Genomic DNA, 20975 nt, shown 5'->3' on the forward strand with positions numbered 1-20975 from the left:
AGTCATCATTTTCTGTATGACTTCATCAGTCTCTCACATCACTGTAGAAGAGTTTGGCCCGCTCTTCTTTTTCAGCCAATCTGCAGATTTGCTGCTGTGTTTGGGGTCATTGTCCTGTTGCATGACCCAATTTGGGCCTTTGAGGCTCACATTTGACTCTCATACTTCGGTATACAGAGGATATCACGGTCAACTCAACAACTGCAAGACGCCCGGGTCCTGTGGCCGCAGAACAAGCCCAAATCATCAGCCCTTGACTGATAGTTGGTGGGAGGTGTTTGTGCTGATGTACTGAGTTTAGTTTTCTCCAAACGTGGATGTTGTTCCAGAGGTTTTGCAGTTTGTTCAGATACAAATTTGCAACAATAAAAAGTCCAAATTATTTACAAAGCTTATTTCAGCTGCTCCAAATCAACACAGCAGGCAGCTCTGCATGCTTGAAAAATATCCATCCCTTAACGTCACAGTCAAATCATAATTTTGACTGAGGAAGTCAAAATATTTCATTTCAACTCAGGATTTTAAGTTTACAAAATTAAATTTTATTTATTACATTTTATTTGATTTTGATTTCAATAATAAATCCTTTTACCAAAAAAGAGAATGACATAGTTAAGCTTGTCACTTTTATAGATAGATATGATATGATACAAAGTTTTCACTTATGTGAAAGTCTATGACAGAGAGTTCACACTCTAGTTCTGTGTCTGTGACCCCCTTTTTTTATGGGCTTCGATTTCTATTGTGTAAATCATTGTTTGATTCTTAGTTTATTGTTTTTTGCCGTTATGAGTTTGGTATACTTTCAATGAGATTTCCAGGTTGGTTTCTTTATATTTACATTCTCAGGCTTTTAGTTTTCTGGATCATGTTCTCAGTTATAGTTTATTTGTATCTAATTCCTGGTTTTCCTGTTTTGTTTTGTTTCTTCTCTTGTGTGTGTCATGTGTAGTTTTGCTTCCCCTTCTCCGGCTGTGTCCTCTCTCCCTATTTAACTATGGGTGTATTTAAGCCCTCAGTTTTCCTCAGCACCTTGCTGTGTCCTCCCTCCTAGGTAGTGTGTTTCCCTGAGAATCTGTTGGCTCATTTACTCATGCTGAGCTTTCCTTGGATTTTGTGAGTTCCAGCAGTAAAGCTGTTTTAACTTTACTTAAGTGTCCTGCATCTGGGTCCACATCCTGCCTGCTGCATTGCCAACTATGACACTAGTCTTTCTATAAAGAAAACTAGTAGGAGGAAAAGTGATGATCCTGGAGGCTGCCAAATTCACCAAATCTGAATTTTAAAGCTATGATAGGTGAAATTTAGCTGTGAGCTGAGCCAAAGTGTTTTGGATCAATTACTGTACATCTAAAATGAACACTAAAAATAATGACAATATTGTTGATGTTTTCACTTAATTGTACATGTCAGTGCTGAAAGCAGCTTTTTATGTATCATTTTGCCAGTTTATGTAACAGAAATTGAAGTGCAGTGAGATTAAATGTGGGGGGATGTTTGGAGTGACTACGAAAGATAAAAATATTTAAATCAATTGCATGAATAGTATAAATAAATTAAATTTAAGACATTGAAGAAACAGCATGTAAAACTCTTGTTGTGATAAGACAGGGATACAGGTGTCCCGGAACCCAGAGCGCTCATTAGGTGATCGCATGCATTTCAATGCTTTTATTCTGAAAATATAATCACCCACCTTCCTCTTTCAGTCCCCATAAAGCAGCTTGTCAGAGCGGATGACAGGGAGCCAATACACACGCAGACCTGTAGATGATTTATTCATGATGACAGAGGCATGGAGTCCATAAAGCCATTATGGATCCACTGAGTAGTGGGGACAAAGCCTTCTTAAGTTCACTCACTGCGGTGACTCTATTAATGGATCCTGCTGCCTAATGTACACTTTCATATTCCCAGTACTACCTCACAGAGCCAGACAGCAGTAACTACAGAGGAAGCAAAAAGTTAATTAAGCTATAAAAGCCCCAACAGCAATTAATAAAATAAATCAAAGTTTGATAAATGTATTTATTTTTATTATTATAGCATGTTCCATCACCTGAAATGTCTCTTGTTGTTGTTTTTCTAACATCTTTTTTGCTTGTGATCACACTACGATAAATCCTTCCTTCCTTCCTTCCTTCCTTCCTTCCTTCCTCTGGCCTGAGGGAGATGAGCGATTTCTTGGCAGTATAATAGGATTCTTAATGCTTGAAAATTATAGAGATTTTCTCGATATTGCAACTTATCCAGTTTCTCTGATCAGATGTTTTTGATTCATTTGATTATAAATTAGAAGATTATGAGGTCACTGGCTGTTATTCAGAGGTTAGATTAATAATAATAATAAAAAGATAATTTTTAATTAAAATTGAGTCAGTTATAATGGTGAGGTTCAGGTGTGTACTGACCTCAGGAAGCATGCCACACATTTAGTTGCCCGCTTGTTTAAGGATGACTCAGCTGATTTGATCAGTTTTTCCACATCTCTGTAAAGGAGCGACTGTTCTTGCTCAGTCTGAGCACACACTACACTGTCCATCTGTTTTTCCTTACATGGCCCACCAAAGCAGGACACTGTTGACATGTTCAGCACTGTTTACTCATACCTGTCCTACATAGGACTAAATGGCCACATCACATTAGTTACTTTTCCTGCTGAAACAGTGTCAAACTGACTCTCCTGCCATCCATTACCCCTTCATTCTTCTGTCACACTTCCAGCTTTTCCTCATGACATCTGACAGAAAATCAGACTCACATGCTGCGCTGTAACTCTCTGATCTTCATTCACATCGTCACGCTGACAAATGCAACGCAGTTTGAGAGAAAAGAGGTCCGGTTTACAGGACTTTAAGATAATGCCAGTATTTACAGGTATGTACTGTAAACCGCTGAGCATCATGGGAAAGAAAAGAGAGGGAAAAATTGGAAAACTAACTGCCATAATAAGAGTTTTTTTTTCTCTTGAAAAAACCTTTTTTGCAGCTTGCATTTATTTGTTGCTGATTTTAACTTTGCAGCACATCTGCCAACCAGACTCTGTCAACAACAACAAGAAGACTGTTCCTGGATCAGATCTGCTGACCTTTCTGTGCGGAGTCCACGCTCTTCCTGCATCAGTGTGGATTTCTTCTCACAGTCCCAAAACATTCATGGTGTGGATGTGGATGGATTGAAGTGGATAAGAGATTAAGTAAATGAATGGATATATTATTGTTGATCTTACTATAAGCAGTATCACAGTAATATTCTTTGTTTAAATGCAGGATACATACTGTAAATATACAGTACTGCAGGTTTATTTCTAGCAATATGCTGTAATTCTATGGGGCTGCTATTGTAGCAAAACTATTTGTGTGTGTGTAACTCAATCCGTGTGTATTGCGATCTGTGTGTGCGTATTCAGAGCCGTGTCTATGATCAGATTTGTAAATGTGTAACTAAATCTGCAAGTGTGTGTAGATATTAATGGTTGGAAAGTTTTGCTTGAATCACTGAAAATACACACAAGTCGGCACTAACAAGTCACTCAGCTGTTCTATGCAGATCCCTGCAGAGATCAACCGAGGGTTCATTCACCCTGAGCTCAGGCTCACAGGATTTCTCTCATGCTCAGTATGCACCACCAGGTGATGTATTACTCAGTCTTTCAGCGTCACATTAGTCTGCTGGCAGCAGTGTCTGCGCTGTGGCTGGCTCCGATGGACAGATCACTGGATTCACCTGTTTGTCTGCTTAGTAACTGTCAGCAGCAGCTCATACTGGAGCTGTGTATAAAATAAAATGCCATCTGTAACTGGAACAGCTGTGATTACTCAGCTCATGGTTCACCAGCAAACTCCTCCATCATACTGAAGATCATTTGAAGTCACTTTGAGCCCGAACACCTCTGGGTCATCATACAGCTGCAAAAGCACCAATGGCAATAATAATAATGATAAATTAAACATGTGCAGCCTACCTGGAACTCCCTCTAATTACCAGAATTTAATGCATATTCAGAGTGTAGAGGCAGAGCAGGATATGACTGATGTAAGAATGGTCAGAGTACTCAAAGCTTTATCACTAAAGGAATTCTGCTTAGTGATAAAGTGAGTACTTTGTGTATGAATGCCTCTGTCTCCAAAGCCCAGTCACAGTAAACACAGAGCGATGCTTCTCTGCAGCAGTCTGTGACCTCTGTCAGTGCTAACTGCACAATTTATTTACTCATGTAAAATTATTAATAATAAGAGTCTGACATTCAGAAACTACTAAAGTATGCATGTGTTATCAGCAAAGTTTCAAAAATTAACTTTATTAGGACTAATATCTACGCACGCTGCAGATTTATTTACACATTTACAAATCTGACACGAATCTGGATACACACACACACACAAATCACACAGATCACACACATGCAGACTAAGTTATGCACACACAAATAGTTTTGCTACAGTAATAGCCCCGTGGAATTTAAAATTACAGTAAGAAACTGTTTTTTAAAAAAAGTTTCTGCTGTTAAAGTAAATTCTGAGAGGACTTCACTGGTCATGGTTGTGAATACGAGTCCCCTGCAGCCCTGAACTGAAAAAGCAGTAAAGAAAATATATGTATGGATTATTATTAGTGGTAGTAACAGTAACAATACTTAATGATTAAATACAGGAAACACACTGCAAATATAGTATAGTGAAATAGCAGTGACTTTTGTCCTGTAAATGTTGAGAAATAACAGACTGCAGATTTATTCCTACACATTTAGAAACAAAAGATCTTCGAGGAACCTTTTGGGGTTCCTCATGTTACCTCTGGAGGAACATTTTCTGTGCAGGTCAGAAGAGTTTTTTTTTTTCCCTCCACTTTCTCTGGCTGTGCTCATCTGACAGTGAAGTCAGGTGATATGACCTGAAGCTCACATTTGAATATAATCTCTGTGATATATTTATGTGTGTGTTTTAAATAAACTTGCACATGTTCATTTCTCAGTCAGGCATTTTTGTTACATTGAACAGGGCTCCTGTTAAATTTCTTGGTGCTGGTTTCATCTGTTACAGCACGATGTACCTAATAAATCCTAAGTGGCTGTTCACACTGACTGTGTTTGGCTGCATTTACAGACAGAAGGATGATGTAGTCCTCCATGAGTGGTGCAAAGAAACATGATTCTCCAGGACAGTTTTCCTACTTCGAGTACCCGGGACTCAGTATTTATGTTTGGCTGTGTGTGTAAGTGCAGCACGGTGGTTAGCTCTGTGCTCACAGTAAGGCCTGGGTTTGAATCTACCTTGGCCGGCGCCTTTCTGTGTGGCGTTTGCATGTTCTCCACGTGTCTGCGTGGGTTTTCTCCTCCAGTCCGAAGACATGCAGTTAGTGGGGTTAGGTTAACTGGTGATTCTAAATCACCCATAGGTGTGAATAGGTGTGTTGGCCCTGCAACAGGCTGGTGACCTGACCCTATGACGGCTGGGACAGGCTCCAGCCTCCCTGTGGCCCTGAAAAGGATAAGATGTATGGATCTGTATTCCCCCTCACTTAGTCAGGATTTTCCTCTAATTTGTAGAGAAACACTCAATCACTACCTGCCTGCTTATTTCTTATATGCACTACAGCTGCTCCACAGATTTAGAAGTACGTATCATGCACCAACAAGGTGTTTTATCCACTAACCCTTCAAGAATAAGACCTGTTCCCAGTACAAACTGACTTTTCCTCTGAAATATGAAGCACCAGATTACGTTCACTCAACACGTCAAACAGAAAAACCCGAGACGCAGCGCTGCTCGTGTTTGTCGTTAGATTTTATTGCAGCTGAGGTTTTCATAGTGTTTACAAAACCGGAGCAGATTACAAGCGTCCATGGGGAGTGAAGAGGGGCGGAGTCTCACACCAGCATCATCACGCCGCGTTGGTTAAAAGGTGCAGCCTGCAGCTTCACCCCGTTACATTCACAGTGTCGCCGCCATCGAAACCTCATCCAGCTGGACCGGGGACTTTTTGGATGACTCTACATAAACGCTGTATACAAGCTTTTAATTTTACAATTCAGTTTCTCTAAGTTACATTCAAGACATAAACAAGGCAACCACAGGGCACTAAAATGATAATGTTGACTCTATGCTGCACAGCTTTCAACCCCACCTCCACCCTCTGTCAGCACCCCCCCTCCTCTCCCCCCCCAGTCCTCTCCTGATCTGCCCTCTCCTCAGTAAGCAGCTGTGAGCGTCAGAGTCTTGTAGTGCTGTAGATAAGGCAGAAACAGAGAGATTCTCACTCAAACCTTAAACGGTCAAGAGCTCTGTGCATGTGTGTGTGTGTGTGTGTGTGTTGTGGGTAAGATATGGAAGATAATGCAGCTGTATGACGGATGAGGCGGTGGTGGGTTGGAGGTGCTAGTTTCCTACTAAAAAGGGTTCCAGCTCCAGAAGAATTTTTTTAGCTTTATATAATCATAGCATAACCATTCAACCCAGTAATATTTAAAGAACTTTAAAGCACCTCACTGGATCATGTGTTCTCATTAATATTTATCAGAGCCAATCACATGGCTCTTTGAGTCGCTACTGCTGTGCGTGAACCCACTAGAACCCTACTTTGTGAAAGTGTGCACAGTGTCCATCAGTCTGCTCATTGGCTTGCATTGTGGATCGTCTCGGCGCGGTGGAGCTGCTCTTGAAGGTGGGAGCGGGGAGGGAGCTGAGGGTGACGCTGTGGCTGTGGGAAAGGTGGAGGGTGACACTGGGGGTGAGAGTTTGGTTGAGGGAACGCCTCGACTTGGGACTGGCGTTGCAGCTGTGGTCTCTGAGCAGCGGCGGCGGCAGCAGCAGCAGCAGCTTTGGCCTCCCTCTTGGGAGTATTGTTGAGGATGTCCAGGCTCCGGCGGCTGGAGGAAATGACATCGGCGACGAATTTGGTGCATTCGGCGCAGATGTCGCGCAGCGTGCAGCCGTGAGCGTACAGGTGGGGGAACTCCTCCTCCACCGAGCGGCGGGATAAACTGCGCAGGGACCTGCAGACGCACAGGAAGGAGCGGAAAGGTTAACGCTGTGGAGGCCCTCAAAGAAACCTCATTACAAATCTAATGAATCCATGGATTTACCCACACATCCAATCAGCTCTCAGAATGACTGATTAATGCCACCTACCAACAGAGTTATTGATGACAAAAATACATTTTCATGGTTTTATTTAATAAATGTTTGGGCTGCCACACTGTGGGAAAGCGACACAGATTAACCTCCGTACTTTTTCTTCTTCAGAAAAACTGTTGCATCATAAAAAGCCACTAATTTCTTTCTCATCTCTTATTTTCTTATTTTTTTTATACTTGTTTAGTTTTTTATGGCAGCAAAAACCAAAGACACACACAGACACACAACGGCTGTCGGTAAATCAGCCGAACATCTGGAAAGATGAAGCTACACTTGATGTTTCTGAGCTTATCCAAAGTGGCTGAAACATAAACACAGCGGTGGCGTGGGAGCGTCACAGTCACTAACGAGGAGATTAAGGTCAGCGTCTCTGATTGAAATAACATTTGCTGTTATAAAACGGTTTCTGTGCACCGAGCTGCACAGTCGGGTCCTGATGACAGGTGTTACACAGCAGATCAGCACAGCACCACGCCAGCAGCCCCGCTCTCCTCCATCAGCTCTCTGTCCACTCTCTCTTCTTCCATGTCTGTCTTCATGGGGCCAAAAGCAGCGAGGATTCTGATGACAGCTGGGTAATTATTACATAATGGCTGCTTAGAGGCCCTGGAAGAGGCGCTGCACCGATTACATAACTGGAGAGGGTGAGGGTGGGGGAGGTAGGTGGAAGTTGGTGATTGGATTGAGTAGGCAATCTGCGATTGGTTGAGGTAAGCACAGAGGCTGATGCTGCTTAGGCTTGAGAAGGTTAGCAGTCATTGGCTTGAGTTAGAGGCAGACTTAAATAGATCTGACCTGTTTTCCAGTCTCTACGCGGTCCTGGGACTGAACCTGTGAAGTTACTGGCTGACAACACCAAGGAAACTGGTGAGTATTTGGAGTCCAAACATCAAGTCAGCCTCAGGTTTGGAAACACAGAAAGGCAGAGGTGTTTTCTGTGTGGCCTTCATAGGTGTGCAGCCCAGTAAGCAGCAGTTAGGAGTACAGGGATGAAGCGTGAACTTCATCAGTGTGTCGTCTATGCAGCACAAAGCACTTTAGCTCTAACCTGTATAACAAAAGCTGCTTAGCTAATTGGTAACATGATAAAGTAAGAATGTAACCATATTAAAGAGGAGCTTTCTGCTCATTTCCAGCTCCTTCATTTTCCGCTACAGCACCTTTGCATAATTCAGATTAAAAAAAAAAAAAAAAAAAAGCCCCTCATTTGAGAATCGGTATGAAAACAGGGCTCTTTCCTCTGATTGGCCAACATCCCGGAGCCTGCAGAGGGGCAGCACCCGGTGCCTGGGTGCAATGAGTTCTGTGAGGTTCTGAGAGAAAACTATAAACCTGCTAAGCATTATTAGGTTTGTGGTTTTCTCTCAGGAGGATCGGCCTCTGTGCTAACAAAGGAGTAACAGAGCTTCGTTCCTGAGGACTTCCTGCTGTTCTCCCTAAACATACAGAATATGGCCGTCAGTGGGTCTGCGTGAAATGGCATTTCCAAAATATCTGATCATGTTTTGAAGACTGAGCTCAAACAGATCAGGACACTGCCAGTGAGGAGAGCCAAAGAGCCCAAAGCCAGTTTGCATCCATCACACTTTGGATCAACATTTAAGATTTTAGAGAGTTTGAACTTAGAAAAAATAAAATGATGCAACACTTAAATTAAATAAAGCCTGGCAGAGGTTGAGGCTCAACAACAGGCTCAGCTTCCATAGACAAACACAGACTCACTTATAGACTTGGCTTTTGTGTCCATGGCTCTTTGGAGTGCTGTGAAAGCCCACAGTGTACACAGGAATGTGGGCCATCTTCTTTGAGGGAATCTTCATCTGGAGCACAGAGGGAAAAGAATCAGGCAGAGGAAAGAGCACAGAGGGACTCTGTGTGTGTGTGTGTGTGGGGGTGTTACTTTCACATTACAAGGATTTCTAGAGGTTCAAACACACAAACATTAAAGCCACACAGTCACAGAGCAACAGTGAACAAATGCACGTTACAATAAAAACTAACCACAATTATTAAAAAACAAAAACACAAATTAGCTACAGCACCACACACACATCACACAAAACCCAAACCTACGGCGCACAGAACCACACATCCAACACGGCCCGGTGACTGAGGCAACAAAGCACAACCAGCAAAAGAACAGAAGAAGTGAAGTCAACAGAAACGGCAACCAGACTGAAATGATGAGTTAATAAAATCCCATTAAATCCCATTTAACCCCTTTAACCCCAGCAGCTCAGCAGCCTCACTAAGAACACGTTAATCCTCATCAAACTGTACAGATTTAAATATGCGTTACTTTCAAAATCATTTGCATTTTTTTTTTCTCATTTTTCACTGATTCTAAAACTAAAATTAAATTTTACATTTGTGATTTATGTGATTGTCACCTGAGACGCACAGCTCTGGCTGTGAGCACAGAAGCTCCACCCACCTGCTGTTCAAAGCCTTCTGTTTATGAAGATCAGCCAATCAGAAGAAAGCCGACTTAAAGGGACGAGAGTGGTGCCAACTTAACTCAAACAGACACCAGCGTCCTCACACCAGAGCGATAGCTACCATATTATTTTACTGTTATTTACGATGTTTGATTTTTTTTGTAGGAACTTTATTCAATTTAGGAATTCAAAGCAAAACTTTATATATTTTTATTAAACAGACCTGCTGATAAATGTCATGAGATGTAAGAACAGAAAATTATAAAATGCCAATACAGTAAAAATAATGACACAAAGAGGCCGAGTACAAAGTCACATTCAGAGACACACTTACCTTTGCACTGCAGGAGCCACAAACAGATCTGTGAGGAAAACAAAGATGTTACTACTGCAGCACGTACGTCTGCACTCTCCTCCACACTCATTCAGCGTGAGAGGGTCTGGGCTCCTCTGGTTTTCCTATTGGAGCTCTATAAAATGGTTAAAATCTGTTCTCACAGCAGGTATTTCAACTATGTCATTATTATAATAATAGAAACATCTGGTGGTGCAGCACTGTCACCTCACAGCAGGGTTCCTGGTTCCTGACATGTTCTCCCTGCATCATGGAAGAAGAACCCTCTTCATAACTGTGCTTGTACAGCCTTACCTTTGAATTCAGTAGTGATTATTGAATAATCTCAGCTGGGGTCGAGCACAGGATATGTAGGATCCTTTAGGTTATAAGATCAACTGTAGACTGTTTTAAATTGAGATAATTTGACTTCTCCGTGGATCTTTGTGTAAAATATTTGTAGGCCAATCAGCGTGCTGAAGCTGTCTGAACTTCCCTAAAACTTCACCACCCAAAGCTCACGTTTGATTGGTTCAGAGGGTGAAGGTAACAGCTGTAGACTGAAACTTTTCATTTGAAATGGAGAGTTTGTATCAACTTTACTTTAGGAGCAGTGGATCAAAAGTACTGAAACACAAAAAAAACTACCCATCCTTTTTCTTCCTGCTTCTCCAGGAGTCGGTCCCAGCTGTCATGGAGAGAGAAGCAGGGTGCACCCTGGATAGGGCTGACACATTCACACCTCTTCAGTTTAGAGTCACCAGTTAACCTAACACGCATCTTTGGGAGGAAGCTGGAGTACCCGAAGAGAACGGCCCCGATCATCTATCGGATTCAAACCCAGGACCTTCACGCTGTGAGGCAACAGTGCTAACCACTAATCAGATAAGGTGCATATATGGTCTAAAGTTGAATAAAGAATTTTGGCAGCATATAGGCCTCCTGTTGTTAAATGAGACTGGCAGAAAGTATCTGAATGAATCAAATACAAAAAAATATGCCTGGGTATTGATTTGAGGACACTCGTGTTTCACTTATAACTCAGAAGTTTTAAACACGGCAGGAGAACCAAAGACTTCCTCGATACCTTTTGCACAGTAAGCAGGTAGACGGCCATGAGAAGAGGGGGAATTTCACTCTGCAGCAGCAGCAAACCTGACAAAACAGACTCACAGTTACTGACAGCACGAAGAAAGACCGCGCTGAGGGCAGCTCTGCTCGTTACCTTCCCCCGCTTCAGGTTATTGTAGAGCTCTTTGCTCTGGAGAAACTTCTCCATCTCCGCTTTGACCAGCACTCGCCGCACGTTGATGACCTCGTCCACGGTTAAGGCAAGACTCTCCACAGGGTGGCTGAACTCATCCTGAACAGAAGAAAGTAGTAAAGAGGCCTGCAACCCCAAAAAATCTGACAATCCCTAACATGTAAGCGCTTGGTGATGGTGGAGAGGAAAAACTCCCTTTTAACAGGAAGAGGCCTCCAGTAGAACCACAACAACTTAAACCATCTCATGAAACTTAGTTTGACTGAGGGCTCAATAACAGGTGAATATTTTTCTAGTGATGTCACATGAAGCGGAAGACCATCTCTGCCTCTGCAGCGATGTGATCTCACCATCCACTGGTGCTCGTCTCCAGCTCTGGAGTCAGACGTGGCCTCGGATCCCTCTGTAGTCTCGTCGACCGAGCTCAGGGACAGGCGGGCCGGAGAGGGCGGCACCCAGCCCTGAACCGGGAAGGAGGCTGGCACGTGGAGATGGATGAAAAGCCACACAGAGAGGGAATAATGAGTTAAGGACAGTTGAATGTGAATGAGAGAGAGCCACAAGTCGCGGTCTGACGAATCCATGAATTACACATCAGCCTCTTTCATTCAGGCCCGGCTCAGCTCTCAGGCCTTCAGAGCATTCGCTGATCCGACTGGAACGCCATCATCTATTATTAATCAGATTTCAGTGGAGTGATTCGGCCCATGCTGCTACATCTGTAACTCAGATCGCAGAGAGAGGTCTGCTTTTAACACAGCAGCCCTCACACAGTTCAAACCGGGTGCCTCTTCGATCCTGCAAATGGAAGGTGTCAATTTGTCTCTAATGGAAAGTAAACAGGGCGAGGGGAGGGCTGGACCAGGCCAGTAAACATCAGCAGCGCATATAATTTGGATCAGCTGGCTTACAGGCTCACCTCCCCTCACTGACACGGTTAAGGCCGGAGAGCCCTCTACTGGCGGAGCAGTGCACTGCATAATAAAAAAATCCTGCTGTTATCCAGCCGAGTGTAACGTTTATGGCACATCAGCACTGTGGGCAGCTTTGCAGAGTGGATTAAAGTCAGGATCAGTTTTCAAACAATTACCTCTGGATATGGACACCAAAGGCTGCTAATGCATGAATCATAGCTATCAAACACATAACATCCTTCCCGGGGCTTTCACGCAGCACACAATTCAAACCCATTAGCTTCTACCCTCCTTCACCCAATCAGACTTTATCAGCACATCTTTAGATTTGATTACAACCCATCACGAGTCTCCGAGCAGCTTCACGGCCGACCTGAATCCGCGTCAACCCGCTGTCGGAGAAGACTGCACCGCACGCAGCTCTTCGGTGAGGTAACGGTGGAAGAAGTGGTGACATAATGTCTCCCTAACCATTAAATCATTTCATTATCCCGAGGGTTGGAAATCAAATAAACATTCTCTTTCTTGAGTTTCAGGTTTTAGCAGAAACAGTAATAAGTAGCTGCTGGGTTTCATCTTGAGTTTGTATTCAGAGCTGCTTTCCTTCCAGGCCTGGAGGCAGGAGAGGTGGAAACTTTAAAAAGCCGGTTTGGACTTAGATCATCGGTCCAGCGGTTACCAAAGAGCACTCAGTTGGTTGGGTCTGATGTCAGTTTAGAGGCATTCGTTATTTCCTTCAACGATTTGTCCTCACACGAGGATAAAAGTAGTAAAACTGGGAGCAAAAACAATGATGGAGAAACATGAAAGGCATCAGGAGAGCTGCAGCCTGGATGCTCATTAACCTGCTGCAGCCGGCTGCACCGCCCAAACTAACATCATACAACAGATCTGTGTAGATGTGCAAAATTTTACCTCTATATTATGAATAGTTTCTGGGCTGAAGGCCTAAAAGTACATTGGGGTCAAACTTTGGCACCTTCTATGAAACTATTTTTTTCTGCATTTTGGAGCCACACAGAAAAACACATTTAAAACCTGCAGTCAGATTTTATACCCACTCGAAACGTCACCTCTGAAAGCCAAAATGTTTTTGTTCAAAATTATTACTTTTTTCATTTGAGCATCAGTATCATGGGATATAATCACACTTTCAATGATGTAACATCAGTGATGAAGAGCAACAGAAACAAGCACTGGTACCCTGGATGATTTATCCGTTTCCTGATGATTCAAAAGTGTTTTCAGTGTGGGAGAATTTCTATAACTTGTTTTGATGAGCCGTCGATCCCACATGATCATATGACCCTTAAATATTTAGTCACAACGCACATTTTGATGTTTTTTTTAAATTTTTTTTATCAGAAAACAGATAGAACATCCAGGGAACCAACGCTTTCTGTTCTGTATCATTAAATGGTGCAATTTTGATACTAAAACTAAGATAATATTATATACCTCATGATAACTGATGCTCTAAATCGGTGGGTCAAAAGTGCTGTGGCCCACCAGGGGGAAAAAAAAAAAAAAAAAACACCCCCCTGATAGCGCCGACCTGTGAAATTCTCCTGGCTAGATTCCAGTCTTCACGCTCATCAAAATACAAGAGAAAGTGATGGATTTCCTTCAAAAAACAAACTCAGGCTTTTGGCTATAAAATGCTAATACTACCCAGTCATATGTAAAGTGCTAATGCTAACATGTGACCCACTTGTCACTGGGACACAAGCGTCAATACAAGAGCAGTAAATTTAGGTCACAGTAATGAGTAATGTCACTCCTATTACCAGTCTGAATTCACTTTTTATTTAAATAGATACATTTATATAAATATACACCTATCCATACTTTTCTGTTTTTCCTGAATTTCTGTTATTACTGCGGCCCCCCTGCAGTACCTTTGTGGCCCCCTGGTGGGCAGCAGACCACACTTTGGGAACCACTGATCTAAATAAATAAATAAATATGACCCAAAACAAGTGTTTAGCTTTAGACTGGATGTGGCTGCAATGTAACCTGGGTGCAGTTTTCACAGGAGAGGCTCGGACTGCGTGGAGCTCCCAGAAGGTGAAACACAGGATTCGGGAAAGCCCAGCAGCCTGACCCGTGTGAATACACAGAGTCCTTTTTCGCCTCAGTTTAACAATTACGTATCATTAAATCATCTTAACACATTTTTAGAATCAGTCATTTTCATTATCTTACTGAGCACAGATGACCAAACATTTTCATTTCTCTTCAGTGACTAAAATCTCTGCAGTGGACGTGACTGCACTCAGGCCTGCAGAGTGCACTGGACACTGGCCAGCCAGTCACAGCTACGTGTTCTTATGAGTCAGAGGCATAATGAGGGCCAAAAAAACAGAAATGAAAATCACATTCACAAAATATTATCTTGATCAAATGATATCCCAGGTTGGGGGGAAACTGGGGTGACTCTCCCAGAGGTCAATGCAACTGGAAGAACCAATCAGCAGCCTTATTTCTATGTGTCAACATTCATGAGGTGTTAATGGTTAAATGTAGGTGTTTAGAGGGCAGAATATGAAGGTGATCCACGTGCACACCCGTCCTGGTGGACTGATTTATAAAAAAAAAGAAAAAAGGAGCATCTCCTGCAGACACCCCAGAACCTGATCTTTTTGCCAAGTTTAGAAACCTGTTGAGAACCACAGGGAATATCGATCAACCGCAGTCTGCCCGTAATCTTAATCCCACCTAGAATGGCCTTGAAACTGGCAGCCTGTCTCCCTCTGTTGGAGGAGACTTAGAACTGCGGCCGCAGGTGGCTCAGAAAAAAAAGCAGCTGATGTTGTGAGTCCCCCATCAACAGGAAACTCTAAGCCCTGAAAGTGTGTTTGATTATGTTTTGGTTGGGACTGAAACTCTTGAATGGTGGTGATTGTGAAGCACTGCCGTTCACCGCAGGCTGAATGAGGAACACGCTGTGATTACGGCTTCTTTTCAGTCCTGTGTGTTTGCTAAAAGCAGCTCAGAAACTAATCAAACAGGTTTGAAGATGTGACCTCCTCAGGGTTTATCCTGGTGTGGTAAATGTGATGCTTACAGGATGTTCAGTACAGGTCAAATCAGAGGCGCCTACTCAATTTTATTTTACCTTTTTTTTCCTGGGGTGCAGAGTGTAACCGATGAAAGCGTAACTTGGAGAAAAAAAACAGACCACACAGAAACACAAGAGCACACATGTGAGTACGAGCACAATAATCTGACCTCTGTGATGAGGAGGAGGACCCGCGCTGGTCAGAGTCCTGGATCGAGGCCTCTCGCCCCTCAGCTTGACCGCCCCACCCAGCCGGGCCGACTCAGACAGCGAAGGAAGCATCTCCCCGCGGAGCACGGCCAGGTCGTGCTCTGAGAAGGACCGATCCCTTTTCAGAGGAGTGGGGGTGCTCTCGGTCCTCCTCAGCTCCCCGTTATCTGGAGACTCCTCCTCCTGTGATGAAGGATGGAGGGTGAGTGGGGAAGAAAAAGTGAACGTCAGAAAAGATGGCCAAAGGAAGCTAACGATTTAAGCTTCTTCCTTTCCTTCCACTCCTCCATTTTCTTCTGCTTTTCCCACATTAAGATGGGTGTGTATCCTCAGTGTTTTCCAGCTCTTCCTGGAGGATCCTGGGGTGAATGTTAACACCTCAGTGTGGGGTTTTTTTTTGGTTGCTATTTTTAGGAAGCTGAATTTGAAATGTGCCTGTAAAAAAAAACCCAAGAAGGAATCTGACCGATCTCACCTTAAACCACCTCAGCTGGGACAAAGCAGCGGGAGATCCACTCCGAAAAAACTTTGAACATTCAATTTGATTCAGTTATGAGGCTTTTAGTCTTCCTCAAAGCTTCTCAACCTAAGGGTCAGGACCCCATTAGGGGCCAAACATACAGACTGGGAGGATTTATAGCTGCACCACAGGAGCAGGTTATTAAATTAGCTTTGGTTTAGTTTCCCAGTTTGTTAAGCTCAGATCGATACTATACGGGAGGAGAATCGACCCCCCCCCCCCCCCCCCCCCCCCCCCCCCCCCCCCCCTCCAGTAACAGCTGAAGTCCCCTCCTGCTTTTCAGCAAACTCACGTTCTTGTTCTTCTACAGCAGGAGGATCTCCTTTCATTCTCCTGCATTTCATCAGGTCACTGTGACTTTTAGCTTTTGTGTGAAAATGGAGGAAGTGAAAATTAGTTTTTGCCAGTCAAACAGAAACTTAACACCCATATGCAGGCCGGTCTGGGAATTTACCCCCCCAGTGGAAAGACGTGTAAGCTGTGAGGAGAGCTGAACCCCTGAAGCCTGACACCAGGTTACTAAAAATGCAATTTGTAAGCATATTTAAGGAGATTTAGTCACATATTTTTGCTTTCTGAGTCTCAGTGTCGATTACAGACCATATAAGAGACTGACTGGATTTTTGGGGGCCAATTTTCATGCCAGTTTCTGGGGAGTAAAAAAAAAAAACAAAAAAAAAAACCACTCATTCTGAGACACCAGAAGTTTATGGAGCTCAAAAGGAAGGAGAACCACCATCCTTCCAAAACATGTTCCAGCATTTGGTGCTTGGATTATGGTGTCGGCGAGGACGTCTGACACACCTGCCCAAGATCAGTCAGGTGTTCTTGGTAAAGATCTGGTGCACTTGTGCCCCGTGGATAAGAGTGGAAGACACCACATCAGAACAGACCCATTAATCCCAGGATAACGGCACATACTGACCCAGCTGGACGGAAGCACCGTGTTTGCTCGCTGATTTCCCTTCTCTTACCTCATGAAAACAAAATGCTCACATTTGAAGTGAGAAAGAAGTCGTGATGTTGCCGAATCCATCTTCACTGTAGATGGACCATGACTGGTTTCAGCTGTGAGCACGTTGCATCCATGTTGCTCTAAGGGGACAGGTGGACCTGATCCCCTTTAGCTTCTCACACATCTGCAGATGCTCTACACGAGTATGTTAGAGTTACACTGAAAAGGGAAACTCACTGATGGTGCTCAGCTGTGATGCTACTCTTCTACATCTGCTGCAGACTGCGCTGGGATAAAACAACGGAGCTGGAGTGCCCTCTGCTGGACAAACAGTGATTTGATGAAACCATTTCTAATTTCCATCAAGCGTGCTTCATGTTTGCAGCAGGTGAGATACTACAGTGAATATTTACTGTCTGATGTCCCGTACAGGACCAAGGAGGAGGTTTAAAAAGCTTGAGACTCATTAAACCTCCACAAAAACATTTGATGCAAAGAAAGAAGCAGATGAGAGATTACGATGCACACCTGTGCCATTATTTTCTAACCAAAAGCTGACCATCTGCAGCACGCAGCATAATAACGAATGTGAAAATGAAAGAAGGGGCTGAGGAGGCAGACGGTAAAACACGTCATTCCCTGTGGATTAAGCAGGAGTCAGTTTTGACCTGCAGCTCCGCCCCCACCCGCACCCATGAGGATACATTTAAAGTGTTACAGTGTGGGAGAGTTTTAATGTTTGATGTAATACAGCAAGCGAGAGGGGGGGAAAAGAAACGGAGATTCTTCTCAGTCACTGTTTCACTTTCCTCCACAGAGAGGAATCTTAACCCACTTAGAGTGGGAAACGGAGCATGTGGAAAAACAACACTCAGCCCACAGAGAAGAACCTCCCAGTGCCTCCATTTCTGTTCCGGCTCACCTCGGATATGTTCATCTCCTCCATCTCGGCCAGGGTCGGGGCCTTGAGCAGGATGCGAGGGCGGGACGGCGGCCGGGGTCCGGGCTCCGACACGGAGAGGTCGATGCACGAAGTGGATTTGACATTGCAGGGACACGTCTGAACCAGGCAGGGCAGAGAGCCAAATGCTGAGGGAAGAGAAACCGGAAACGCCGTCAGGTGTGCCGAGATCAGAAGGGAGCAACTCTCAGGTGTGCCTTGTGTACCGTTTTGGCGTCAGTGCGATTTACTGCAATCCAATAAAGCAGCTCAGCCCTCCTCCATACTCCTCACAAAGCTCCCATTTTCAGTGTTTGTTGAGGTGTGCATGGCTGGGATAAATTTACAAGTGTTCCTAATATTCTGCCTCTCGTGCCACTATGGTATGAATTAGAAAATTATAGGAAGCTGTGTGAGGAAATCTGACGGCTCAGGAGAAGTGCAGGATTTATGCAGAGAAGGGATGTTTTATGATTAATTCATTTGAATTATTACAGTCAAAGGAAAGGACACGACTTCTAACCATGAGCAACAGACTACGTAAAGCTGAGACACATACAAAAAAAAAAAAAATGAAAATCACCAACACTGCTGACTGACTGCGGAGCTCCAAACTCCCTCTGGCATTAACATCAGCACCAAAGCTGCACCGGGAGCTTCATGGTGTGGGTTTCCACAGTCAGTCAACCCACGAATCTTTAAACATTTGGGCAAATTAAGGCGGTATATGTAAAAACTGATAGGAAAATAATAATAATATAAAGTGTGTGCATCAGCCAAAAGCTGCTAAAGTCAGTGTTTTGTGGTTTGGCTTTAGATGCAGCTTTTAAAAATCGTACCCAGTGTACATTCAAATTCCAGTAAATGAGAGTCTAAAAGCACAAAGCTTTCTTTTTTTTTAACCATCAAATCCCACACATATATGAGGCTTACTGAAGGAAAAAACTCTTAAGATAAATAAAAAGATAATAAAAAGAAAAAGAGCACGGCAGTCACGCTGACCGATGTCACTCTCTGCAACTTCATCAACAGTCGGCACGCTAAAACGCGCTGACCTTGATCTGAAAATAGCAGGTCAATATTTATGAAATGTGAGATGACCTTCATGTGTACTGCAGCTCGAAATAGAAAAGAACCATTGTGACTCTCAAAGGCTGCAGCACAGGATGTACAGACGAGCTCTGATGCAATTATTTTATCATTTTAATGCAACTCGATTCACCTTTGGAAGGGCGACTGCATGCAGCCACTGGCCAATCAGATCAACGAATACATGCTGATGAAAGCTAAAGTAAGGAAAGGCTTTCATTAAAAAAAAAAAAAAAAAAAAGGGGTGAAATTAGTGAGGATTTGTAAGAACTTTCATTACTTAATCTACTTACAGTATATGAAGGACAGAGTGATTATCCTTAGAATAAAAATGGTGGCTTTAGGCCCAGGATCAAACTGCAGAACTTCCCAACAATGGGAGCAGCTTGTTGCAGCACTGCCTAAGGAGGCCATGGGTGTGGGCTTTTTTTTATAAGTGGGGGTCACAGAACTTTATGATCACACCTTACAGGGTAAAAATATTTCTTCCATTTTTAGTGCTGCTATGACACAGCTGCCATTTTTCCTACATCAGGTGATTGATACCTAATCAAGTACCCGGCCTCCACGTACAGTCTCTTGATGATATTTACATCCTCATTAAAGAGTATTAGCAGTGTATTGTTAGTACTTTTACTTACTAAAATATTGCAGTATTTCTAAAAGCTGGTTGTAGCCTCCTGGTCTAAATAGTAAAACATGTATTCTTTCTGATGGCCAGCAGGGGGCGACTCCTGTGGCTGCATGTGCAGAGATCTTAAAGACCTGCTCACTGGCTCTAAAACCACAGAAAACACTTTGCTGCTGAGTTTCTGAGCTCAGTCACGAGTTTTACGTTTTATAAAACCTAATTTGCCTGTGCAGTCCTGTGAAATCCCATAATTAACTCTAGAGTCCTTTGGTCAACTCAGTGACTGCGTGGTGTCCAGGTCCTGTAAAACAAGCCCAAATCATCAGCCCTCCACCCCTGCCCAAACTCTCCCAGCTGATTCAAACCGAGTCGATCCAAACAGCAGGAATCAGGCGTACCTGTGAACCAGGAGTCTCGGTTCACAATCTTTAAATGCAAACATACATATTTTTAACCTGCCTCTAATTAAAAATGATTAATGACCAGTCTTTACTCTGTTTATCCATTTACCCCCCCGTGCTCAAAGACCGTTCCCTTACGTCTCGAGCTGGGTGGCACCACGGGCCGGAGCTTCCTCTCCTGCTTGATCTCAGCCAGGACCCGGTCATGGAGGGACTGCTGCTGTGGGGGAGGAGGGGGGAGGCTGCGCTCTGAAACCTAACAGAGAAACCATTAGGTCACATCCACATCAGTGAGAATTAAAAAAAAAACAAAAATAAACAAACAAAAGATCTCTTTTACTTTGAAAGCAAAATTTCGATTATATGGTGCAAGTTATGCAGTTTGTGTCCAAATGCTGAAACTTAAAAACCACCGAACAACCCCAAATTTTAAATGTGTTGAAACCAAAACTCAGACAATAAAAACTGATTAAAAAAAACTCCAGACGTGTTACTATGTACATAAGAACACAGTGCTATGATATCAGCGGTGAATGACACAAACTCAGTGATTTTCTTTCAAAAACAACACAAAAAATTGTCACACTTCACGGTTTTTACTTCAAAAACAAATTTGAGGAAATTTGACAACCGGCCACACACGTACTACGCCATATAAGTTACTTTTAATTTGAAGATCACAAATAGTTCTTTCAAACTATACATGACCATTTAATATGTGTACATATATACTTTCATGGTCTCTCTCATTATGTCTTTCTCCTCCTCCACTGCTCTCCCCTCCCTCATCAAGCCTCATCTCTTGAACTGAAGTCAAGACTAACACACACACACACACACACACACACACACACACACACACACACACACACACACACACAAACAAACATGCTTATGCATGTTTATTTATTCCCGATATGGTCGCAACTGTCTGCAGATTAGACGTTCGACCCTCAGGACAGCTGACAACAGCCGGCTAAACAACAAGAACAGCTGGTTATAAGCTAAAATTATGCTAGCTAACGTTGAGCTCGAGTGTCCTTAAAAAAAAAAATTAAAAAAATCACAACTTTCTCTCTGAT

At 43.3% G+C, this 20975-nt stretch overlaps 1 protein-coding gene across 2 annotated transcripts in view; it reads right to left on the reverse strand.

The window, feature by feature from the left end:
• Window positions 1-6144: 6144 nt before the first annotated feature.
• The window catches only part of spire2 (spire-type actin nucleation factor 2), a 34067-nt gene continuing 19236 nt past the window's right edge, over window positions 6145-20975 (reverse strand). The window contains exons 7-16 of one of the 2 annotated variants that reach the window (XM_030731924.1): window positions 20032-20149; window positions 17755-17921; window positions 15318-15540; window positions 11523-11650; window positions 11134-11271; window positions 10996-11063; window positions 9909-9936; window positions 8859-8956; window positions 6579-6994; window positions 6145-6226 (exon numbers count right to left, since the gene is read on the reverse strand). In XM_030731924.1, the coding sequence (XP_030587784.1) occupies window positions 6613-6994; window positions 8859-8956; window positions 9909-9936; window positions 10996-11063; window positions 11134-11271; window positions 11523-11650; window positions 15318-15540; window positions 17755-17921; window positions 20032-20149 (1350 nt within the window). In that variant the 3' untranslated portion in view covers window positions 6145-6226; window positions 6579-6612. Of the gene's footprint in view, window positions 6995-8858; window positions 8957-9908; window positions 9937-10995; window positions 11064-11133; window positions 11272-11522; window positions 11651-15317; window positions 15541-17754; window positions 17922-20031; window positions 20150-20975 lie in introns of both variants that reach the window. The other variant, XM_030731923.1, reaches the window with a different exon arrangement.

Source organism: Archocentrus centrarchus, chromosome 6, assembly GCF_007364275.1.
Source record: "Archocentrus centrarchus isolate MPI-CPG fArcCen1 chromosome 6, fArcCen1, whole genome shotgun sequence".
Classification (NCBI taxonomy): domain Eukaryota; kingdom Metazoa; phylum Chordata; class Actinopteri; order Cichliformes; family Cichlidae; genus Archocentrus; species Archocentrus centrarchus.